The sequence below is a fragment of the Oncorhynchus kisutch genome, linkage group LG5, assembly GCF_002021735.2.
Source record: "Oncorhynchus kisutch isolate 150728-3 linkage group LG5, Okis_V2, whole genome shotgun sequence".
Lineage (NCBI taxonomy): Eukaryota > Metazoa > Chordata > Actinopteri > Salmoniformes > Salmonidae > Oncorhynchus > Oncorhynchus kisutch.
The window spans coordinates 9,818,144-9,844,626 of NC_034178.2; the positions used below are offsets into that span (position 1 = coordinate 9,818,144).

General features: G+C 43.0%; 1 protein-coding gene across 4 annotated transcripts in view; it reads right to left on the reverse strand.

The window, feature by feature from the left end:
* LOC109890615 (nck-associated protein 5) overlaps positions 1 to 26,483 on the reverse strand; it is a 176,993-nt gene that overhangs the window by 12,653 nt on the left and 137,857 nt on the right. For 2 of the 4 annotated variants that reach the window (XM_020482563.2, XM_020482565.2), the window contains 9 exons: positions 23,567 to 23,671; positions 22,008 to 22,196; positions 16,063 to 19,655; positions 14,863 to 14,968; positions 10,117 to 10,204; positions 5,022 to 5,357; positions 2,915 to 3,039; positions 2,182 to 2,305; positions 1,852 to 2,033 (listed from right to left, as the gene is read on the reverse strand). In XM_020482563.2, coding sequence (XP_020338152.2) covers positions 1,852 to 2,033; positions 2,182 to 2,305; positions 2,915 to 3,039; positions 5,022 to 5,357; positions 10,117 to 10,204; positions 14,863 to 14,968; positions 16,063 to 19,655; positions 22,008 to 22,196; positions 23,567 to 23,671 — 4,848 coding nt within the window. Of the gene's footprint in view, positions 1 to 1,851; positions 2,034 to 2,181; positions 2,329 to 2,914; positions 3,040 to 5,021; positions 5,358 to 5,384; positions 5,504 to 10,116; positions 10,205 to 14,862; positions 14,969 to 16,062; positions 19,656 to 22,007; positions 22,197 to 23,566; positions 23,672 to 26,483 lie in introns of those variants that run through there. The other 2 variants (XR_004209943.1, XM_020482564.2) reach the window with 2 other exon arrangements.

Sequence of the window (26,483 nt, forward strand, 5' to 3'; positions counted from 1 at the left end):
ACTCTGCGTCCAATGAATGCAAGAGAAGTGACACAATTTCCCTAGTTAATATTGCCTGCTAACATGAATTTATTTTAATCAAATATGCAGGTTTAAAAATATATACTTCTGTATATTGATTTTAAGAAAGGCATTGATGTTTATGGTGAGGTAAATTCGTGTAACAATTGTACTTTTTTCACGAATGCGCTTTTGTTAAATCATCCCTCGCTTGGCGAAGTAGGAATGCAGGACAAGCTAGTTAACCTAGTAATATCATCAACCATGTGTAGTTAACTAGTGATTACATGAAGATTGATTAATTTTTTCTAAGATAAATTTAATGCTAGCTAGCAACTTACCGTGGCTCCTTGCTGCAATCGTGTAACAGGTGGTCAAGCCTGCCACTCAGTTTCCCCGTGGAATGCAATGTAATCTGCCATAATCGGCGTCCAAAAATACAGATTACCGATCGTTATGAAAACTTGAAATCGGCCCTAATTAATCGGTTAATCGGTCGACCTCTAGTTGAGTCAAATCCTTTTGCAGATGATGGATTTTTCTGTAAGGTCGTGTGTGTGTGTGTGTGTGTGTGTGTTACGTTATTCTACTGCACTGAGCTGAGGGGAAGTGGAGGCTGAGGGGGATGAGGGCCATTTCATGGTCACTGCTCCTCATTTGTCATTCAGTGAAGTTAAATACTGGTAGGTAAATACCCCCTGACACGAGAGGGCAAGCCGATCGAAAGTAATTAGGCAACTTTCATTTTTTTTATTTTATGAAAACGTCCGAACAATCCAACTACAGCGCTGTATAGGAGGGTGAAAGACATCAAGCTTAGTGGACTTTGTCCGCACTTTATAAAAGCTGGAGAAGCTGGAAAAGGACAAATGTTGCTTTACAGCGATTTTGTTTTCACATTAGTTGGAGTGCAAGTTACCATGGAAACAGCTTGCTTTGAGCTAGTGCATGATCTCACATAACATTTAGAGCGAAAGTTTGACTACATCATTGATGACATTAGTGTCAAACTGTATTGTAAACATTAGACTTTTTTCGAGGTACGAGGTAGTGGTCCATAGATCATCCTGAAGCAACATCAACAGACCATGATCATCTAATTGATGAGCGACAAAAGGATATGTCAAAGGTAATATACTGAACAAAAATATAAATGCAACATGTAAACTGTTGGTCCCATGTTTCATGAGCTGAAATAGAAAATCACAGAAATTTTCCATACGCACAAAAAGCTTATTTCTCTGCAATTTTGCCCACAAATTTGTTTACATGCCGCCTGTTAGTGAGCATTTCTCCTTTGCCAAGATAATCCATCCACCTGACAGGTGTGGCATATCAATAAGATGATTAATCAGCATGATCATCACACAGGTGCACCTTATGCTGGGGACAATAAAAGGCCACTAAAATGTGCAGTTTTGTCATACAACACAATACCACAAATGTCTCAAGTTTTGAGGGAGCATGCGGTGAAGGAATGTCCATCAGAGCTGTTGCCAGGGAATTTAATGTTAATTTCTCTACCATAAGCCGCCTCCAACGTTGTTTTGAGAATTTGGCAGGGCGTTCTGAGGAGTATTTCTGTCTGTAATAAAGGCCTTTTGTGGGGGAAAACTCATTCTGATTGGCAGGGCCTGGCTCCCATGTGGGTGGGCCTATGCTCTCCCAGGGCCACCCCGTGGCTGCACCCTTGCCCAGTCATGTGAAATCCATTGATTAGGGGCTAATGAACTTATTTCAATCGACTGATTTCCTTATATGAACTGTAACTCCGTAACATCTTTGAAATTGTTGCATGTTGGGTTTAGATCTTTGTTCAGTGTATGTCATAGGTCAACAGGAAGTACTTACGCTTAGTCTGTCTCCTGCTTTTCCCTCTAGCGATGACTGGTTGTGCAACAAGTTGTATTGGGAGAAACTCCTCCTGTGGTCGTCCTTCTCTATGTGAGAGAACATGTCATGTTGATAGTAGTCCATGATTGACGGGAACTTTCCCACACTGCTCCTCTTCATTGTCTTCTCTTCATAGTCAACTGCGGAGAGCAATTTTAAATCAATATATCTATCAATCAATCAACCAATCAAGATGAACGGTCTAAAATCAAATGATGTAGGCCTAGAGTACATCTAAATAACATTAATATTGTGTCTGTGGATGTGCGATGCAGGCGAGATTCTGACCTTGGTTGCTCGTCTTTGCTCTGTTGGTAAGAGTGCTTTGGGTGGAGCCTAGCGTGTTCCCTTCAGACTCTGTCTCGGTGTCACTGCTGCTGCCTGAGTATGTGCACACTCTCGCGGCTCTGTCCTGTTCACGAAAGAGAGGGACATCTGAACAGAATGAGAAGATAGATAAATCCCTTTAAAGACTCCTTCCCAGGAGTCCGATGAACTTGTGGATACCATTTTTATGTCTCAGCATCCAGTACGAAGGAAGTTAGTAGTTTCGCAAGAAAATGCTAATTAGCGTTAGCACAATGACTGGACGTCTATGGTAGACGTCTAGTCATTGTACTAACGCTAGTTAGCAATTGCTTCCTAAAATGGATACTTTGAGATTTGAGCAATTAGTCTACTTGTATGCAAGAAGATATCCATAGACTTCCAGCCATTGCGCTAATGCTAGTTAGCATTGGCTTGTGAAACTACCTCTAACTTCATTGATACTGGACACAGAGACATAAAAATGGTATCCACGAGTTCATCTGACTCTGGGGAAATAGATCAAATCCCTTTAATACCACTGTATCCTCAACAGATTACGGAGATACTCTTTCATAATGATAATGCTTCTTGGAGATGTGATATTGTATAGGGATTGTACAGAAGTCACAATTAGTATGCTATTGCAGTCTATTTTGCTCCCAAAACACCACCCCATTGACATAGGCCTAATAGTGCATGGGAAGTTCCTTACACTGGATGAGTTGAGGTCCTTGGTGTTCCTCTTCTTGTCCACTTGTTCCTCGTGGGCCTCTGTAGTGACTGTGTGGCTGGTGCTGCATAAGTCTATCTGACTCAGTCGCTTCCTTCTGATCACATCTATCATTCAAAAGTAAAGGGAAACAAATCATGAGACACAGACAACAACCAAACCCACACACTCACACCAGGAAGAGAACCTACGCAATGCGTGCATAGAGGGCGGGGGGGAAAAAAAGAGTCAAAGCTATTAGGTCCCGGAGTTTCAGTAAGACTCATATATACATCCCAAATGGCACCCTATTCCCTTTATAGTGCACTACTTTCGACCATGGCCATAGGTTGCCATTTGGGATGCATCAATAGCTAACGCTATGCCAATATAGTTGTTAACCTGTGAAAGCACACGCTGTACAACATGAGCATGATGCTACAATTTATTTAAGTGTGAGGAGAGTTTGGCATTTCATCTATTAATAGTCAATGGCATCCTCCTTACGGAGACTACACCGCTACATCTCTGACTTGAAGCAGCCCCGAAATACCATCTTCAAACTGTCACCCCCAATGACAAAGCATCCAATGATTGTCACAGCTGAGTCAGTGTGAATTTTAATGACTACCTACCCCTTCCTTCTCCCTTTTTTTCTCTCTACAACTTCCTACCTTCTCCTGACAATATAATTAACTGGGCCTCGTTGGCGGCGGCGCCGCGGGAACATCAGCAGAATAATTTGTACTGTGCCGAGGACAAAATAGTCCTTTCATCTACTTGACAACCTGTGAGGGAATCCGTGGTGGAGATTAGGTTCCTTCTCTATTCCTTATAATGACAGCTGCTGGTCATGCCTACCTTAACTGCAGTACCTAGGTCACACAGATCGACACTAATTCCCTGATTGCATAAATCACTGGGATCACTCATCCCTATACTGTACGAGTACATTGTAAGTGTTACTTCCCTCAGCCTATGTGATCCCTCTCTCTCTCCTCCCCACCCACAGTGATACTGTTGTGTTGCTGCAGTGAAAGAACAGGCAGAAGGTGGTTTATGATCTATGTCGCTAATTGTTGCTAGTGAGTTTGCGTGTCTAATTGTATTAGCGACTTATCCTTGGGATATGGTCTGTGGGTCGTATTATCCGGATGGTTTTGTGAAGGTGGGTGGGGGGGACAGTGTCCTTTGTTAAGCAGAGCTACAGTTTGTTAAGCAGAGCTACAGAATATAACTCAGAATACCAAATCAATAGGCTTATCCATCTAGTCCAGCATTCAAAATGCATAGGAGATTGATTAACAAAAGGTAGAAGATTTTCCTATTCACTGAATACCTTCAAGTGGAGAATGGATCCTCTGTTGAGATTGAGAGGGTAGAACATGTATAGTGAATTCTTGAGAGTGACTTAAGGGTCATACTTTTTTATTGAACCTTTATTTAACTCGGCAAGTCAGTTAAGAACAAATTCTTATTTACAACGACGGCCTAGGAACAGTGGGTTGACTGCCTTGTTCAGGGGCAGAACGATCGATTTTTACCTTGTCAGCTCGGGGATTCGATCTAGTAACCTTTCGGTTACTGGCCCAATGCTCTAAACACTAGGCTACCTGCCGCCCCATAATGATGTGAATTGAAGTAAAACACTGCCACCCTCATTGCACAATCAAATTGAGCCAGTGAGAATCAGAATTTTATCCTCTCTCATTTTATACACAGTTTATAGATGGGTTTACACCAAATAGGGTTTCATGATAGTGGCCAAACATCCTCTGAGCCAGCCCAGCCATTCTAGCGTTTATATGCAGCTGCGGATCATTGGTTTACCTAACATAAAACCATTGGCATGAACCAGAGACAACACAGAGCCTGTAACAGTGGGTGTGTCCCTATCATTGACTTTTCTCCTTGAAGTGTGCACTTGAACAATCCACCTCACATGATGGGACTGGACTGGTATAAGAACATTGGTGTGGACAGCCAATGCTTATGGCAATCCAATGCTTCTTAATTCACAAAGGGGAGTGTGGAAGTGCACGCTTTGGGAGATGCGTATAGAATGGGGACGTAACGGGGATGTTGATATGAGGTGAACCCCCAGTCTTACCTGAGGTGGATGGTCTGGGGAGGCAGCTCAAGGCTTCCTGTCCACAACCTCTTCCAGTAACTGAAGGGTCAGACAGGGAGTGGCCCAGGGCACTGGTGGGTGGTGCATGCGGGTGGGTCTCAGACAGGGAAGGCACTTTCACATGGGATGGGGAATGAGCAGCAGAGGCCGAGACGAGGTCCTGGTCAGGATCAGTGGGACTGTGAACGCTTGCCATCATCCGGTCGGGGCTGGACTCAGATCTGGGAATGTGGCGCCCGTTGATCCGGGTGACGGAGTCAGGGAGGGGGAAGGTGCCAATCCCGCTGTCCAGGGTTCTCATCTGGTTGCTGGAGTCTGGGGGGGGGGGGGGGGGGGGGGGGCGACGACACAGGAAAAGCAGCGTGTGATGATGGGTTGGGGTGGGGGAGCAATGGAAAAGGAGGAGGAGCCACTGGATTGGATTCACAAGCAACTGAAGGGGTTATGGGTAAAAAGGGCATCTTGGGTAGGTTCAATAAGATTGGAGGACGAATGGAGGCAAAAGCAAGAGAGACAGGAGCATTACTTCACCTATGGAGCACCTGGGTACAATCCAAAGCCAAATCATTACGAGAAACTGTAGAAATGTAACACAGGAAAAAGGTCTGAACTTTTCGTATGACTTGTAATATGACTTGGGATACGCATTGCCTTTGTCCTCCGAGGACAAAACCTAATTCATCAGGTTTATTCCTATATACAAATCTACATACAAATCTATATACAAATCTGTATCACTTCTTTATAATATTAATGAAGGTATCTGACTAATCTTGAAAAGGATCTAAAAAGAGCGGCCCCTTGTAAGTCCTAGCTCTCTCTGCGTTCCCAGTCTAATTTCACCCATTTGGAACCCAGCGTGACTTTAGAGTGACAATTTATTTGTGATTTGTCTCCCTACCTCCTGTATCGGCATTATGTTGACTTACACACATTCGCCGAACTTGATATGTTCCACACTGCGCAGTGATCTAAGAGCATTGTAGCAACAGATGGACATAGCTTAAAATACACCGTTTTGCAAAGCCTCTCCGAGCGAGACAGATGGAGGGCTGTTCGGCATGATCCAATTCCATGTAACTGTGAATGATGTTGGCTAATCATTCTGTGCTCATGACTTAATTGCAACAATTTGGGTAAGGAAAAGAAAGAGAGTGTTGAACTAGTTCTAACATGAATTCAGTTTAAAGACAAAAGAGGGGGAAGGTCTTATGGCTGATATGACTGCAGCTTTGACATTCTGCTGTTCTCATTGTAGGTTGCACAGTATGTTGCTGCATTGCAAAAGTAGAAAATATCAATCTAGCGTTATATATTTATTGTAGACTAGTTGAGGATGGAAAAACCTTGGAAATGATTGATCCTTTCGAGTAAGCAGTTGTTTTGGAAGATATTTTTCCCCGTAGAACAATCTGTAAGTTCTTATTTCTTTCTGCCTTTCATGGAAAAGCATGGGACCTATTTTTTTTTAGAGTTGGGTCGATTTCTGCTAGCTCTGCCCTTAACCCTGGAGCTTGGTCGTGTAACGCCCAGACCATAAACATCCACTTCTTCTATATGCCCTAACACATCCATCCATCGAATGAATAAATGGATGATTGAATTCATGAATTCATGAATGAACTGTTTCCCCTGAAGGGGATCAAGGCATGTAAGAGGTAGCCCTCATAACTTCCATGGATATGCTTTAGTACAAACACCCATAAACATAGGGCCCAACATCATCTAACAGCTGCATCAAACCCTCATCATTAAAATCAAACCCTCATCATTAAAATCAAACCCTCATCATTAAAATCAAACCCTCATCATTAAAATCAAACCCTCATCATTAAAATCAAACCCTCATCATTAAAATCAAACCCTCATCATTAAAATCAAACCCTCATCATTAAAACCAAACCCTCATCATTAAAATCAAACCCTCATCATTAAAATCAAACCCTCATCATTAAAATCAAACCCTCATCATTAAAACCAAACCCTCATCATTAAAATCAAACCCTCATCATTAAAACCAAACCCTCATAATTAAAACCAAAGCTCCAAATTGCCTCTTTATCAGAGGCAATGCACTGCTGTTGTAAAATACATTATTAACCTAATAAAGCAATATTTACAGTCCCCTCTAAATGTGCAGCCAGACATTCAATTAAACCAACAGTGTGTCAAAACAAGAATTCATTCAATTATGCATCAGAAACATCCCACTGGATGACTGGGAGTAAACAGAGTCAACTTAAATCATGCTATTAGTGCACAGTTAGAGTCATATTGTAGGCATATGTGTCTTCTTCTGCCTCCCTTGCACCTCCTACTCTGCAGTAATGTTGTAGCTGAGGTGGTCATAAACCACCTCGATGGACAGATGGCCTGTTATGTTGCTCAGATTAATCTGCAATGAGTCATCACGGGGGCGGTAGTGGCCAGCCCCTAAAACAGCAGCTGATCAATTACTACAGAGTTCTGCATTATGCAGCAAGTGTAACCCAGTTCAAAATGTCTCACGTTCTTGATCCTATATTCAAGGGAAAAGACAGAGAAGATAAAGAGGGGGATATAATAGAGAAAGGGAAACAAAAGAGAAAGAGAGGAAGGAAAGAGAAAGAGGGAGACACCCATACCTCACAAAGCGTAATAACCAAAGGAGTTGATTTGGCAGTTGTTTTCAATATGCCCTTTGCACTCACACTATAACCAGGTCTAATATGGACCTCGAAGCCAGTTCCACCGATTATTATTCTAATCAGGGACTAGTTTAGACCTGGGACACCAGTTTGGCGCATATTAATTATGAGGTAGAACAGAAAACCAGCAGTACTCCGGACCTCGAAGGGTATGATTTTAATGGCCCTAGGGTAATGCTATCTAAAATCAAAGGGAAAAGTATCAGGGAGGGGCTGAAATTGTGTTTACCGTGATCCCAATCACTTCTACATTGAACCTCCTGGAGATAGAGAGCAAGTTCTGCAGACCTAATGACATGTTATGATGAGGACGCATGTAAAACCCAGACATGAACCACCATCGCAACTGCATGGGAATTGCAACCAGAGGTCGTGACTATCGTCACATGACCAAGACCTCAAACCGTTAAAAATCAACAAATCAAAGGTCAAACGTGAGCTGTTTATTATCTATTATCTATGCATAGTACCTTTACCTACATGTACACATTACCTCAATTACCTTGACTAACCTGTAACCCTGCACATTGACTCGTTATTGGTACCCGTATATAGCCTCGTTATTGTTGCTCTTCATTTAAAAAAATATATAGTTTACTTAGTAAATATTTCCTTTTTCTTTAAACTGCAGTGTTGGTTAAGGCCTTGTAAGTAAGCATTTCATTGTAAGGTGACAAATCAAATGTGATTTGATTTGATTTGAACCATGACAAAGCCACACCTCATAGACTCATGAGTCCATCTGCGTCCTTTTCTAGTTTCCGGTTTTAATCCCTGCTACAATATCACATTATGTCAAAACAAAATGCAATTTTTGTATCTGGTTTCTTGTGTATTCAGAGAAGATAAGTAATTGAGATCAGGCAAATGTGTGACATATTCTACCCATAAAAGCCCAGGGTAAAATGATATGCTAGGCTGGACTTCAGGACCTATAAGTGGACTCTGCTTAAATCTTTATGAGAGCTTTAATTCATACTGATGGGAGGTTGGATAGATGTGCTTAGCTGGCAGAATTAAATATGCCATTCAGTTAATTAGAATACAGAAACGATTAACAATCTTATTTTTGGCTCTGTTCCACGATATGGGGCCTAGTTGAATCAGGGAATTGTTCATACATCCTGGGAATTTTCCCATGTCAAAACAATTTCTGACAATATTTGTGTGGTCGACCCCATCAATACAGAGGCTAGCATATAAAAATGACTTAGAGCCAAAAAGAGCAGCTTTTATAAGTAACTGTATATAGGCCTATGTTTTCCATGTTCGATGTAAATGATGTCCAAAATTACTTAAGTCTAAGTCCATAATGTCGATCCTTTAGATACATCTTGATTTAAATAGTGATTATGATAGTCAACATAAATGAGTTATATATTGAGTGAAATACTGCTTACCAGCAGCAATATTATCTGTGTAGACCTATTATATGCATGGAAATAAATAAACAAAATTAAGCAACGGACATCATAATCTTGTGTGAAAATAAGGACAAACTTCAAATAGAAAGAAAAGACCACTATAATTCAAGTCGAGGCATCACAAACACCTTTTGCACCTTTTGCACAAGTTTTGCTGCTCTCCTGTTTACGTAATGCCAAAGCCAGACTAACTGAGAGAAGACCCCATTCCTGAATGGACAACAGTCTTCTCTTAAAAGATAGACTGAGTGGCACATAAACTGCCTAAAGATTTCCAACAGGGCGATAGGCACCTAGCATTATGCAGCTCTAATAAACATTGATTACCCTGTCCCAGTCCCGTTCCCTAAGAATGCCTTCCACATGCCAATGAATGACAAACTGCCCAGCATGTAGTAAAGATTGCCTTGTCATTGAAATAGTAAGTGGGTGTTGTTGCATATAATTTTCTCATCACACATTGTATGCTACCAAAGCTCTCAGAACAGCAGCTGCCCCGACAACCCTCAATGTCTTAGCCACGTAAACAACAATGTGCACTGGCAACGCTAAAAGGATTTTTGAACGCTGGAGACAGTAACCATTTTGTTGATGACCTCAACATGCAGTGGGAGAGTGGCGTGATAATGAAGACTCACTCTGCCAGTGAGAAGACGAGGCTCTAAGCCTACAGTTTTTCACTGGTATGAGAATGTGTTACATATGCAAGTCCCACATGCATTTGCCATTAGGTGATGAATGGCAACAGTTATTTCTGTACAGAAGCCTAAAATAAGAGACCGTTTGTATAATCTATTACAGAAATACTTCACACAGACAGCAAACGTCGGAGATGTATAGCTGGTGACTACTGAAACTGTCTATGTTGGAAAAATGCACTTTAATGACGCTGATTAGAGCTAAAATGTTATATGTTTTCAGACGATCGCTACAGTAGGCCCACGGCCACAGTAAAAAGCTTACCTATCATGTGGTCCTGACATGAAGTCTCAGGGATGGGGTCCTCCTCATTCTCTCCTTGCAAGCTGATCTTCTGTGTCACAATGATGGTCTGGTGGGGGGAAAAAATGAAGGATGAAGTCCGTATGCATTTAACTTGAGTTCTCACAACATATATAATATACGTTCTAAATCATGTTGATGACAAATTTGTTTAGGCATAATGACAGAACATTGAAATAAAGTGTTATTAAATGTGCCTCACAACATCATCGATGGTCGATTATTTGTTGAAAAAATGGTTGGGGAGACTGGAGAACAAAGTAACCCTTTCAGGCTTTTGCTTATTATGAAAATATTAGTGGATTAATGGATTAATGGATTAGTGGATGAATTAATTAATATTAGTGGATATTAGTGGATTTAAATTAAATAATATGATTATACAAACAACATACATATCTCAGCTACCATTACACACTAACTAGGGTTCTAGAACAGACCAGTTGTTTACAATTCAACCAAAAGTGGCGGGAGTGAAATGTTACAATTGACCCAGTAGGTGGGGTTAAATGTAACAGGCTACGGGGTTAAATGTAACACTGTGTCCAATGTTAAAAATGAAGGGAAAATGAAGGGTTTTGAAACTGATATTTGGATGATCTTATAGGCATGTCATATTGACCAAAAACTCTAAATGTATCAAAATGAATATATTATATTAGCATTCAAAAGTGTCAATTGTACTTTTTTTGTATTATCTTAGTTTTACTGCAAAACAGGATGTAAAGAAGTCATATTTTATTTAATTATGTTAACGTGGGGTGACGCACAATTGGCCTAGCGTTGTCCGGGTTAGGGAGGGCTTGGCCGGTATGGATATCCTTGTCTCATCGCGCACCAGCGACTCCTGTGGTGGGCTGGGCGCAGTGCACGCTAACCAAGGTTGCCAGGTGCACGGTGTTTCCTCCGACACATTGGTGTGGCTGGCTTCTGGGTTGGATAAGCTCTGTGTTAAGAAGCAGTGCGGCTTGGTTGGGTTGTGTTTTGGAGGACGCATGACTTTCGACCTTCGTCTCTCCCGAGCCCATACGGGAGTTGTAGCGATGAGACAAGATAGTAGCTACTAAACAATTGGATACCACGAAATTGGGGAGAAAAAGGTGTAAAAAAAAAGAAGATGTTAATGTGTCTAAATACCATATAAGGTACTGCGCTACAACTATTCCCCCCACGTAGGAGCCTATACTAATATACAAAATAATTATTGTCATCAACTATACCAATCAAAAGACCCCATCTTAGTGATAAAAATGCTATGTTTAGATACATGGAGAATGTTCCACAGGTCAAAACACTAAAAAAGAGAAGAGGGGGTATATTTACTTAAGGGCCTCAAAACCATTTTTTTTGTCAATAAAACAGAAAATAATTGACGAATTTAGGCATTTAGAGACACTACCCAAGCATGAGCACATTGTACAACAGCTTTCTAAGTGGTTTCATGTTACGTTTTTCCTTGGTCTCCCCTACATCATTGTAATGTGCATTGCATTGTATTCATAATTGCTTTGCCGCTTGTGTGTGTATTCAATCTTTTGAATTGTGGTCTTAACATTCCTTGAATATCATCTACACCGATAATAACAGAACAAACTGCTAGTTCAAGGACATGTCTGGTATTATTCATAAACCCCAAACAAGCAAAGTACACTTTTCTACAATGTGATAATACTTCATGTACTTCTACCAAGCCAGACATCCAAAATGTCAAACGCAGCAAAGCTAACACAGATGCAATAGCTGGCATATTCAGATAGAACATTATTGATATACATTCTGTGTTCGTCAAGATTCCCATCACACTCTGCTCACCCATTTGTCCCTTTAGCGCATAACAAAACAATAGTGGAAGGCAATCATCAATTCTTTAAGCGATGACTCAAAACAGAATCGACAAACACCTTGGATTTACAGAACAGTTACTGTTACATTTTCAGAGCCTCTTTCATAAATAGGTAGTTATTTCAGAGGAAGCAACAAGGTAAATGATCTAATATGGAGGAGGGATAACAGAATGTGATGTTGAAAAAGTGTTCTCCAAAGGTATAAAGGGGATTTGCAGGTCATGAACATGTATTTTCTTGTGTTGTATTTCTGTAGAGGGAAGATAGAGATGAAGCTGCAAGGATAGTATTAAACAGGCCTTTGTTGAATTGAGTGTCTGCGATAAGAGCCTCCTATTTGCTATCAAAATTCCCCATCAGCTGGATTGAATTTCCTGCATATTGCATGTGGACTCTCTTTTTTCTTTCGCCCCCTCCCTTCCTTGCTCTCTCTCTCTCTGTCCCTAACAAAAGTACAAAGAATATATTCTACAAGGTCAGAATGACGTGGCATTCCAAGTCTTACAGAAACCATTTTTTCTATGCAAAGCTTAGTATGTGGTTCAACATTGGTAGCATATCTCCCAAATAAAATCACATTTTATTAGTCACATGTACCGAATACAACAGCTGTAGACCTTACAGTGAAATGCTTACTTACGAGCCCCTAACCAACAGTGCAGTTTAAAAAATACAGATAAGAATAAGAGATAAAAGTAACAAGTAATTCAAGAGCAGAAGTAAAAAAGAAAAAAGAAACAATATATACAGGGGGTGCCAGTACAGAGTCAATGTGTTGGGGCACCGGTTAGTTGAGGTAGTATGTACATGTAGGTAGAGTGACTATGCATAGATGACAACAGAGAGTGGCAGTGGTGTGAAGAGAGGGGAGGGGGGCTTGGCCCCAGTGATGTACTGGGCCGTTCGCACTACTCTCTGTAGTGCCTTGCGGTTGGAGGCTGAGCAGTTGTAAATCCAGGCAGTGACGCAACCACTGTCGATGGTGCAGCTGTAGAACCTTTTAAGGATCTGAGGACCCATGCTACATTTTTTCAGTCTCCTGAGGGGGACTGTCCTGGTGTGCTTGGACCATGTTAGTTTGTTGGTGATGTGGACACCAAGGAACTTGGAGCTCTCAACCTGCTCCACTGCAGCCCTGTTGATGAGAATGTGCTTGGTCCTGTTTTACCTGTAGTCCACAATCATCTCCTTTGTCTTGATCACATTGAGGGAGATGTTGTTGTCTTGGCACCACACGGCCAGGTCTCTGACCTCCTCCCTATAGGCTGTCTCGTTGTTGTCGGTGTTCAGGCCTACCACTGTTATGTCATCGGAAAATGTAATGATGGTGTAGAAGTCATGCCTGGCCGTGCAGTCATGAGTGAACAGGGAGTACAGGAGGGGCTAAGAACGCACCTCTGAGGGGCCCCTGTGTTGAGGATCAGCGTGGCGGATGTGTTGTTACCTACCCTTACCATCTGGGGGCGGCTAGTCAGGAAGTCCAGGATCCAGTTGCAGAGGGAGGTGTTTAGTCCCAGTGTCCTTAGCTTATTGATGAGCTTTGAGGGCACTATGGTGTTGAACGCTGAGCTGTAGTAAGTGAATAGTATTCTCACATCCTGTAGGTGTTCCTTTTGTCCAGGTGTGAAAGGGTAGTGTGGAGTGCAATAGAGACTGCGTCATCTGTGGATCTGTTGGGGCAGTATGCAAATTGGAGTGGGTATAGGCTTTCTGGGATGATGGGATGATGGTGTTGGTGTGAGCCATGACCAGCCTTTCAAAGCAATTCATGGCTACAGACATGAGTGCTACAGGTCGGTAGTCATTTAGGCAGGTTACCTTAGTGTTCTTGGGCACAGGCACTATGGTGGACTGCTTAAAACATGTTGGTATTGCAGACTCGGACAGGGAGAGGTTGAAAATGTCAGTGAAGACACATGCTAGTTGGTCAGCGTAGGCTCGCAGTACACGTCCTGGTAATCCGTCTGGCCCTGCGGCCTTGTGAATGTTGATCCGTCTAAAGGTCTTACTCACATCGGCTGCGGAGAGCGTGATCACACAGTCTTCCGGTACAGCTGATGCTCTCATGCATGTTTCAGTGTTATTTGCCTCGAAGCGAGCATAGAAGTAGTTTAGCATGTCCGGTAGGCTCGTGTCATTGGGCAGCTCTCGGCTGTGCTTCCCTTTGTAGTCTGTAATGGTTTGCAGGCCTTGCCACATCCGACGAGGGTCATAACAGGTGCAGTACGACTCGACCTTAGTCCTGTATTGATGCTTTGCCTGTTTGATGGTTCGTCAGGGGGCATAGCGGGATTTCCTATACGCTTCCGGGTTAGAGTCCCGCTCCTTGAAAGCGGGAGCTCTAGCCTTTAGCTCAGTGCGGATGCTGCCTGTAATCCATGGCTTCTGCTTGGGGTATGTACGTACGGTCACTGTGGGGATTTCATCATCGATGCACTTATTGATGAAGCCAATGACAGATATGATGTACTCCTCAATGCCATTGGAAGAATCCCAGAACATATTCCAGTCTGTGCTAGCAAAACAGTCCTGTAGCTTAGCTGCTTTAGTGTGCTCTCATATTTGTGTGTGTCTGTGTGAAGGTTGGCGGAATTTGCAGGTGTGTACACAAACTAGACATACGACATGGAAAAAGTTATGGCAACAGTAAATGATATGGAGTATATGTACAATCCAATAAACAACTGACCAGCATGAGAGCATGGAGGAAGTGGATACTGAGGTTAGAGGAAATAGTGAGAAAATGGTGAGATTATGAGGAAAGATAGACAGATAATAGAGAGAGGGCGCAGTAGAGTGAGAGATCCATGCAATATCCTAGAAGCCTAGCAACGTTTCATTACAGGACCACTAGCTCACTCACAGCTGTATCGGAGCAGATCTCCATATCTCCCCTCATATCACTGTTTGTCTTGGGGATGGAGATGCCAGGGAGAGATTCAGCAATGGAGTCGCCCTTCCTCACACTCCTGTATAGGAAACATGATTTGATTCATTTTCTGTCTGTCTGCTTAACCGATTTCATATGAACTGTGCAGGTGGAAAGAGATCCCGGCTGATAAATTCCATTGTTCTCATTCAATATGGCCTTCATATACACTGAACAAAAATATAAACGCAAAAGGTCAAATGTTGGTCCCAAGTTTCATGAGCTGAAATAAAAAAATCCCAGAAATGCTCATGTGCAGAAAAAGCTCATTTCTATCCAATTTTGTGCACAAATTTGTTTGCATCCTTGTTAGTGAGCATTTCTCCTTTACAAAGCTAATTCATCCACCTGACAGGTGTGGCATATCAAGAAGCTGATTAAACAGCATGAGCATTACACAGGTGTTGGGGACAATAAAAGGCACTAACATTCCACAGATGTCTCAAGTTTTTAGGGAGCATGCAATTGGCATGTTGACTGCAGGAATGTCCAACAGAGCTGTTGCCAGAGAATTGAAAGTAAATTTCTCTACCATAAGCCGCCTCCAACGTACGTATAATAATATACGTATAATTCTGATTGGCTGGGCCTGGGCCAGTGGGTGGGCCTATATCCCCCTACCGTAGGATCTGAAATAACCTCTTTTTAATGGCTCTTCCCGACTCCAGTCTCATCGAGTGATAAATGTTTGTAACTACTCTTGATAAAATCTGTCAGCTGAGATTTGAGGTATTATATACATTTATGGGAGGAGTGGTAATTCTACACTCTTCCAGACAAGATAGCTCAGGGCTGACCGTGTCTCTAGATTCCAGGCTAGGAAGTGCTTATGTTCACTCAAGTAGAACCATAATTCAAAGAGGCAGCTGGTGTTGCTGTTGTTTAGCTGTGTGTGTTTTTGCCTCTACATGCATGCATAATGTAGCAAGACTTGTATTTTACAGCCGCATGAACACTTGGAGAAATGTTAAAAGGACAATCCGCAATCATTTCAGCATCACAGGAGACAATATCTAATGAGTGTTCTTTTTCCTGATCAATTCACTGTAATTTTTGGGAGATTTTTACCCATGTCTAATTATACAAACGTACTTGAAATATATTTTATACGAAAGTTACTACGGTAATACAAACCTGGCAAGAAGCTCTTTCATGAACTGGTCTTTCCCAATGTAGGTTGTAGAACACTGGATCTGATTGGCTATTTGTCCCATATGAATATTGCAATGATCCATGATTGAGCTCAGCTTGTTCTCTGACAGCGTCAGCTCTGGACTCTTTTCGAACTGGCTGTCGTTTTTCTTCTTGTCCTTCTTTTTGTCCGATTTCATCTGTTTGCCTCCCAGCACAGATCCAATCTTCAGCTCTTTTTTCTCAGCTTTCTCTTTCGGGGAGGTGGCGTCTGATTTCTTTCCATTCAAGGCTGGCAGCTTGCTTTTACGCAGGCCAAACCAGTTGGCCAAAGACGGGCCGGTCTTCTGCTTGGTTTCCAATGCTATTACCTTCTCTTGACCCTGACCTTTCTGGATATTCTCCTCAATCCCCATCATGACCTTCTCCTCGATGGTGCAGACTGTGGGGCTCACTGGTTGCTCTCCCTTATCGACCGCCCCTTGGGAACAGCCTGCCTGGACTTTGACACTCTTCGCGAGGTCTAGTTTGTCGAGGCTGAGCACTTTCCCAGCCTTTGTTGTAGCCTCCGGGCTATAGACAGGAGAGGCCGGCGACTCAAACTGAGGATGAGATGCGACCTTCTTGGGATTTCGGGAGTTCTTCAAGCCGATCCGGTCGGCGAGGGGCAAGCTACGCACTTCTTTCTGATGTGGAGCCATGACGCTCTCCTCCTTTGCAGTGCTCTGTGTTCCTTCACCAGTGGAGCTCGATATGGAGGCTCTCTCCGGAAGACCCTGGTGGCTGTTAGAGCCTGTCATACCTCCGTAGTGGCTCAGCCTGTGGCTGGGGCAACGGACCGGACTTTCCCCAGATCCGCTACTAGGTTTAATCTGTATGCCCTCAACAAATGAGCTCTGCCTTGTTAACGAGTTCCCCCTCTCTCCAGAGTTGGTGATGATCTGCGTTCGAATCTTCACATGTCCGTCCAACACGCTGATGTTGGGTTTTTCCATGTAGTGGGTGCTGAAACTCTGGCTGCGAGCTTTCGCCCCGTTCATCCCCAGGACAGGCTTTAGGTGAGGTTTGGTCGTGACAGATATGGACCTCTTGAACTGTCTACGGTCACATTCCGACTTGTCACCAACCCCCTGCTCTGCCAACTCAGAGGTGTGTCCCTCCTCTTCTAGAATTATGCACTGGACCTCACCCTTAGTCTCCGTGATGGAAGTCATGGCTAATGAATCAACATACACTGCCTGAAAACTGTCACATGCGAAACCATTTGAAGTCACTGTCTCTTTGGAGAACAAGTTGATGTGTTCCTTCTCTTGCTTTCCTGGTATTGTGGTGGAGCCTTTCTGCAGTGAGGGGGGCGATTTTACAAACGCTTTGAAGCCCATAGGAATGCGTGTCTTTAACGCTTTTTCAGTGAAATTTTGAGGGCTATTTCCAGAGACGGGTAGATTTGCCTCGGGAGGTTGACTCATACTACTGTGAGGTTCTGTTGGACACTGAGGGTGGCCCTGCAGAGTTACAGGAAAACTACTAGAGGTCTTATGCAACATAGGATGCCTATTGTCATTGGTACCTTTCTGACTTGTAAATGTGCTTTGAAGCGAAGAGCCACTTTGAGAGTTGTATAAAGGAGGAGGGACATTCTTTGAGCTTTTAGGTGCATTTTCATGCACATGCCCTGAGGCTGAGGAGGGGAGGTAGAGTTTTGTGGGGACCCATTTCGAAGTGCCTTTAGAGGGGGTCTTATTTGAAGCAGGGTGCTGCTGGCTCGATTTGTCCAACAGTTTCTGAGGTGCGATTGCGGTACCGTAGCCTGCGTCGAGGTCTATGGTATCTTGGCCCTTGTAGGGTGGTGGTGATGTTAATGAATGTTGCATATTTGGTACAGGCGGGGGGTGGTAACTCGGGGGTGGCCCCCTCACAGTTGTAGGCATGGATGGTTGAGCCCCTGGTTTAAGTGCTTGAGGTGACCCATCATAGTTTGGTCTTATAAGTAAGGAGGTGGTGCGGCCAGGGGGCGGGGGAGGAGACGGGGACCTGAGTTCGGTTTTGCTGCTGGCTTCACAGTGTCTGTCTCTTGTAGGCTGTTCCCTGTAGTCCACGTGGTCCAAATGCCTTCTTGGGAGGTGTGGGGTGCCGGTTGGAACACTAGATGAGGAGCCCTTTGTCCAGTCATTCCTGCCAAGAAGCTTGTTGTTCACTGCCTTGGGGCTTGTAGTGCAGCCTGGAGCTTTGATGAACCTGGACATCTTGACCGGAGGAGAAGAAGGGGACTTTGACTCCTGAGCTGTGAATCCGGAGGTTGGTCCACTGTTGCTTGTTTCTGTGGTGGAGCCCTTGGAAACCTTCAATGGAGATCCTTTCCCCCGGCTGCTGGGGATCTTTGAACTGATGGCCTTGGGGCTGGTGGAAGCATTGTTCATGGGAGGGACAGAGTGGCCTTTGTTGGATCGATTGGAAGGCGGCTTTATCAATTTCCTCAGTGGCGTTATGTACGTTTGCAGCCTCTCTGGGCTTCCCTCCCTGCCATTGCAGCCTTTGCTGCCTACCGTATGATGAATGGGCCTATCATGAGGCGACAGTGCTGCATACTCAGCAACCCCATTCTCCTTCCTCCCAGGAATCTCTTTCTGAGCCCCAGCACCAACAGAGGACTGCTGAGCACTGAGTTCAATGGGCTGTCCGTCAGCATCGAATATGGCCATGATACTCTCCTCAGACTGCGTTTTAGCCCCCTTGTTTTCCTTGATTGGGCTGAAGGGCCTGGGCCTTCCATCGGCAGACTGAGTTCGGCCAGGTTCCCTCCTCAACCACTGTACGGGAAGCAGCTTGTCAGCATCTCTTGAGAGCCTCTTGATGTCCTTCTGCAGTTGCTCAGCTGTCCGGCTAACAGGCAGCCGGTGGTCACTGACCTCAGAGTGCAGATCCTCAGGGTCGGTGTCTGAGAGGTGGAGGGGGAATTCAGCCTCTGTGGGGCTGATGTCAAAGTGCAACAGGGAGGGGTTTAGAACAGCTGAGGTCCGCCCCCCGGAGAGGAAACTGTTGATGAAGCTTTTGAGTTTTTCTGGACGCTCCTTGGAATTATAGCCGGGTGGGTGCTTCGTACCCATGCTGCAGTTACTATCCCCTACTATGCCACTGTCCTTCAACCCGTCCCAGCTACACACACTGTCCGAGACGCTGTGCGACAGCTTCCTGAAGTACATCCAGCCTCCGTCCTTACTGGGGACGCGGTCTCGTCTGCAGTACGCCGAATGTAGCGACTCATCGTCCGCATCATCAGAGTCGTACACAAAGCTTTTGCCCCCCACCCCTGAGACAGTGGTCCTTCCCACATAAGTGGCCTTGGAGATTCCCTTGCTCCCACTCTTAATCCCCAGAGAGTAGATACCCTCATTAGAGTTCATGCAGTCCTTGTCGCCTGACTTGGAGACCCAGGAGGATGAGGAGCTTTTTGATTTTCTCCTCTGGAGCTTCCGCAGGCCTTCTAGGATGTGGCTCTCTTTCCTCCTCGTGGGGAGCTGCTCCTCCAGGGGGGCGCAGATGTTCCCGGGGGCCGAGGAACCCAGGCTCAGCCTCTTCTCCCACGTCAGAGAGGACTGCAGGAGGAATACAGAAAGACAGACGTTATTACAGAACTCAGAGAGGTCAGTGGGAGATTGAGAGACAGACACACAGATACGTAATTCGAGAATTCAGCTAAATTGAGCTGTGCAACAGCAATCCGAGCATGAATATAAGGGTGTTCAAGCACCTTTAGTTCTTCTCAGAGGATTTGTGACCATGGCCCACTCTCATTCTCTACAACAGAGTTGGTTGTTGAGTCATATGTTTACTTTGTTAAGCTGTTATTCAGTCTGCAATTTGTTTTACTCCCTTTCAAATGGTCTAATGGAGAAACTAAGCACTTTGGGTTATGGCTCAAGCTAAATATTTAATGCTTTGATAAAAAAAACACTAAAACTATGAAATAACACATATCCTGTAGTAAACAAAAAAGTGTTAACCAAAATATATTTTATATTTGAGAGTCTTCAAAGCATCCACCCTTTTCCACAATCTGTCACGGATTCCCAGTGATTAGTAATTGTATAAGTGTGCCCTTGGTTTACCAGTGTCCTGTCGATTATTGTTACAATATACGTTGGTGAGTGTGAGTACCTGTGCTGTGTGTTTTGGCTTTCGTGCCATTGTGGATTGCGCAGATGATTACGGGTCTCGTCCCATGTGTTAATGATTGCGCGCGTGTGTTATTTATTTGAGGTACTCCTCGCTCTTTTGTTTGGGTTTCAACCCTGTGTTTTTGTTACGTGTTTGTTTGGTCTTCGTCCCAGTGCCTTTACACGGCACGCTGTAGTGTGTGTGTAATAAAAAAAGTCAGTATGGAACATTTTAAGAACTTTGAAAGTTTCTTCAAGTGCAGTCACAAAAGCCACCAAGCGCTACGATGAAACTGGCTTTCATGAGGACCGCCACAGGAATGGAAGACACAAAGTTACCTCTGCTGCAGAGGATAAGTTCATTAGAGTTACCAGCCTCAGAAATGCTTCACAAATAAATGCTTCACAGAGTTCAAGTAACAGACACATCTCAACATCGACTGTTCAGAGGAGAATGTATGAATCAGGCCTTCATGTTCGAATTGCTGCAAAGAAACCACTACTAAAGGACACCAATAAGAAGAGAAGACTTGCTTGGGCCAAGAAACACGAGCAATGGACATTAGACTTGTGGAAATCTGTCCTTTGGTCTGGAGTCCAAATTGGAGATTTTAGGTTCCAACCGCTCGGTCTTTGTGAGACGCTGTGTGGATGAAGGGATGATCTCCGCATTTGTATTTCCCACCATAAAGTAAGGATGAGGAGGTGTTATAGTGTGGGGGTGTTTTGCTGGTGACACTGTCAGTGATTTATTTAGAATTCAAAGCACACGTAACAAGCATGGCTACCACAGCATTCTGCAGCGATACACCATCCCATCTGGTTTGGGCTAAGTGGGACTGTCATTTGTTTTTCAACAGGACAATGACCCAACAGACCTCCAGGCTGTGTAAGGGTTATTTTACCAAAAAGTAGAGTAATGTAGTGCTGCATCAGATGACCTAGCCTCCACAATCCCCTGACCTCAACCAAATTGAGATGGATTGGGATGAGTCGGACTGCAGAGTGAAGGAAAAGCAGCCAATAAGTGCTCAGCATATGTGGGAACTTAAGGGGGCTGAATAATTTTGCACGCCAAATTTTTCAGTTTTTGATTTGTTATTTTTTTTGAAATATCCAATAAATGTCCTTCCACTTCATGATTGTGTCCCACTTGTTGTTGATTCTTCACAAAAAAATACAGTTTTATATCTTTATGTTTGAAGCCTGAAATGTGGCAAAAGGTCGCAAAGTTCAAGGGGGCCGAATACTTTCGCAAGGCACTGTATATGGATATTACAAAAAAATATATATGGGGGATTGGAAGTGATGCAGACAATGACATTGAGGGAAGCAACAATCTTTCCGCAATATTAAGCTGATCCACCCCTCATATTACAAAAAAAATAACAAATAAAAAATAAAAATAAACAATTATTTGAAAAAGTGTGCAAAGCTATCATCAAGGCAAAGGGTGGCTACTTTCTAGAATCTAAAATCAAAACTATATTTAGATTTGTTTAACACTTTTTTGGATACTACATGATTCCATGTGTTATTTCATAGTTTTGATTTCTTCACTATGTAGAAAATAGTACAAATAAAGAAAAGCCTTGTATGAGTAGGTGATCTAAAACTTTTGACTGGTAGTGTTCAGCTATGTGTTACTTCGATTATTTTTTTTAAAGCTGTTTGAAACACCACATTGATAATGTTCATAAATGAGAGAGACAGAGACTAAGAAAAATTGAGAGACACCGAGACAAACACACAGAGAGACAGAGCGAGGAGAGGTTGGTCTGGTCATCGTACCATTTTCCCACAGGAGCGTCCGTCGTTCCAGGTATAAGAGCCACTGGAGTATTCACTGCAGGCGCTAGACAGGGACAGCTCACTGCTGCTACAGCTGCTGCGTGGGTAGACTGGCGCTTGCACCGTCAGACTCAGCTGGCTCAGACACTTGGCCACAGGAAGTCCCGCCTTTCCGTTCAGTTGGACATCCTGCAGGACGGATTCCAAAGACACCATTAGTCATGATTTAGTGCCACATACATTCATGAGTTGGGATAATGGGGATTAAGGTAGAGAAGGTAAAGGCAATTATGATAGATGCAGGAAAACGCTACAAAAACACTGATTAACAAGCCTTATTTCAGCTTTTCAGTCTAGAAATTATAGAGTTGGATCTGGACCCATGCAGCGTGTTATATTGTATTTTAACTGAAAGGCTTTCCCCATCACCCTCCAGTGTTTGTGTCTTGAGTGGCTTCAAATCTAGTCTGGGACACAGACACATGGCTGATGCCAGGGGTGGAGCATGGTTTGGTTTATGAGCTAGGGGTGACAGCTGATGGGCTCCAGTGAAAGCTAATAACCCAGGGAGATAAGGGAACAGCTGGAGGACAGGTGGCAGGGGTGAACGGGGGTGAGCGGGTTGGCGAGTGTCACAGAGAGCTTCACAGGGTCATATGAGATGGTAATTATGTCAAAAGGTAAGAATATGGCTGGGAATCTATGACTATGCAATATTGAATCACTGGTGCATTTTACAAGGCTATCCAAACACACATCGCTTTTTTCTTTGTGCATTAATGCAAAAAAAAAGTATATTTTGCATACCTGTTGACTGTTAAGTTAGACTACCAGTGGCTGATATTTTATGTGTTACGATAGCTACTGCCTATATAATTAGCCAGTGAGATGCAAATGATCCATCATACTTTCAGAAGCAATCTCCCCAACAGATGTTTTCTGCATCAGTCCTATTCCACAATTCTGTCCAAACAAATGTCGATTCAGAATTCGAATCAACTGTTCAGTCAGAGAAATAATAGGAAGCAAACTAATTGGCCCAGGAAATCTGTATATCACATTTTCGCGGCTTCTTTCCCCAAACTCATTATCTTGTCGCAAACACATAAATACATTAACAGATTTCAACATTATTACACTATCAATTTTTCACTTAATTTTTTGCCACACTTCTATACTATATATGAAGGTTTATCAGGTTGGGTCCTAACGGAGTAAAAGGACACAAGACCAGAGTGAATTCATTTTAAGACCTTAATACATAATGTATAACATGACTAATCTACTACACTATCCCGCAGACTCATTTTTACTGAAGACGAGCCTCAATCGATGGTCGTCTGGTAATATGACAAGGATTTATACCTTTAAGAATGTGATACTGCCAACTCTGCTTGCCGAGAACAGCAGATCAAACCCCCATAATAGTTAGATCTGGTATTTTAATCCCCCCTAATGACTTCTCTGGGCTGTACGTCAGTTCTGATGCCTGGACAATACATATGGGTGAGGCTCGCGGGAAAAGAACATGCCATTGGTTTGTTTTCCATCAATCGTACATGAGGTGGAGAGTCAGTGTTCCTGGATAGCAGGAAGCTTTTGCTCCTCTCCGGCTCCAGGAGGAGATCAGAGGCAGACAAATCCATGATCCGAGAGTGGAGTTTCTGAAAGGACAAGAAAGCACAAGGTCTTACTGAATGTCTCTACTACATACAGAAATATATCAACTACATAGAGAAGGCATTTAACACATTCAACTGAACAGAATAATGTGACAATCAAATAACTATATTATATTGCATGCTATTTTGTATTTCTCATTGGTGTTCTGTATCAATCAAATCTTTCCAGTAGTAGATTAATGAATATACAATAGAAAGTCTACCATCAAATATGAATAATTTTCATTCAAATCTCACAACGAAAACCCCCCCCAAAAAATCACATTTGAGCAGGTCTCAAAAAGGCTTTGGTTCAGCCGCACTTTCCCAGGGCTTGAAAGTAAACCTCTTTCTCCCCCCACTGAGATCTATGCAGGGCACTCTTCAATTGTATTGGAATCAATGCCATTAATGTCATCTGTTAAGAATAATTCATGTGAATGGGAAATAATTGCATTGGGGAGCGAGGGATTCCTTCGATTTTTGTATTCATATTCAAACACTATTTTGCGATCCATTATTTTCTTTGGTTTCCGTTCACAGGGGAAGGATACAAAACCAACTACATTTTCACATATTAATCCTCCAACCTAATTACTGCCCGGTTCCCTGTGCTCGGATCTACTTAAACGGCAAACGTGCTGCAACAAAAACACTCCATTTATGCCACATTCCCCTCGAAAGGCAACTTTAATACTCGTCGAGGGAGGATATTTTCTGCTGCGCTCATATCTATTTTAATTTCTCCATCTCGATAATGAAATACAATTGCCAGATTCATGTACACTGCACTAACTTTCCTTCCTGTGCTGTGTACGCCCACTCTAGATGAACATGACCGCCAGAAGAATTTCACACTGCCGGTGTTGCAGCGATGAGATTCACCTCGTGGAACTTTTAGTGTACAGTATATTAGCTTAAATCCATCTATAGTCTTTAACATAAATAAAGTATATCTGAATAAAAAAGACAGGGAGAGAGTATACAATATGACAGGCCTAACCTAATATGTGTTTACTCCATTTCTTAGTACAACCATAGAAATGCAATTTCTACCTCACATCATCTCTGCTCTACATTTCAGACTACCCAGAAGGCTCCTTGAGTATAAAGCTACTCCTCTACTAAATCACAGAGGACACATGTTTATTAAACAATAGTTTCACACCTCGTAAACTCCCTGTGACACAGCTGTGTCATTCAGGAAGCCCTGATCTCAAACTCCTTGCCCAAGGCCAAACCATAGTATCACATTATCCATTATTTCATACAAACATCCATGTTACCACCTGTTTAAGTGTGAGGTTACAATGTGAGATTTTGACATTCTAGAGTTTGTATGTGCTGTCTACCGTTACACAGAGTATCAGGGACAGAGCTACAGTAAGGAGGTGACCTTCCGAAAATAGCCTTTGGAATGAAGACACCGGCTCACTACTGATCCAACAAAGAAACAGAGAGACAGACAATAAGTCGAAAAGCTTGCAATAAAATCAGTCTCAGTGCTAGTGATCAACACACTGGCCGAGCCCTGGGGTCCCGGAGGCTTTGAGCTAACAAGCCTTCCTGCAAACGCAGTGTGAAAGCCATAGAGATAGATACACTATTTCATTGTATTTATATCTATGGTGGAAACCATATTCCTGGAAGCCATATTCATTTTACTTGGGGTGACAGCCCCTTGTAACCTGTTTTCTTTTTAATCTCCAAGAAAAAATGTCTTCATGATGAGAGGGATAACAATCCTAGTCCTTTGTTTCATAAACCCAGCCCTGGGCATTGACAATGGCCACTTGAGCATTGTGTTCAAAACATCCATGGACTACTGTCAGAGGATCAATAGTCACAATCTCACTGAAAGCAACTAACCAAAACCACCGGAAAGATAACTATACTGCCCTACCAAGCAAAAAGGCAGTAACTGCTCATAGCGTGGAACTGAGAAAAATTGCTTTTATCTACCTTGGTTTCACAGTAACTTTATACAGTTACTGCTAACATCACCCCCATTTTCTCCAAAACACAACAGAGGCAGAATACTTGTCCACATATATCTAATGTAGCAAAAATGCCATTAACTCATTTTCGACCAAATGAGCTGTTACTGCCTTTTTGCTTGGTAGGGCAGTATAGACCAGGTATCTACAGGTCTACTTCCTTATAAGGCTCAATCTGTTATATAACATTTGTGATGGCTGCTGCACTAGTGTAATACACGTCATGCAATGTGAAGTGAGGCTTCAGTAGTAGAACGCCAGCTAATACATGTATCTTCAACATATGCTGTCCCTTAGGCTAAAGAAACACTTCCAAGGACATACGAGCACATTCGTTTTGGTTGACTTGACATCGAGTCTCAACGCATCGCATTCGTATCGATCAAGTTCGAAAAGCTGCAAAGGATTGCTTGTGTGTGAGCCACCCTCTGCGAAACACAGAGAATGGATAGAAATAGTTCCAAGTTAATTGTAGATGCATTTATCTGTGCAAATTAGAGCAAATTGGAACTAGTTTAAAGGGAACATGGATGTAAACTGGAGATCTGAATTAAATCACATTTAGATGATCCCTTTATCTCCCGAGAGTGCCAAATTAATCCTCCCTCTTGTTTTTCTTTCCGTAATCTCAGCCCCATTTAGACTGAGTTTAAGGGGACTCTATCCTGCAGACCATCTAAACGATGAAGGGCTATAATGGCAACATTCCAATGGATTAAATCATATTGATTTCCAATGGGTTTTTGTAAAAGTAATTGGTTTTGTATTTTCATGTGCATGTGTTTGTGTGGGTTGGTTCTTCTAACCTTGCGGGGATC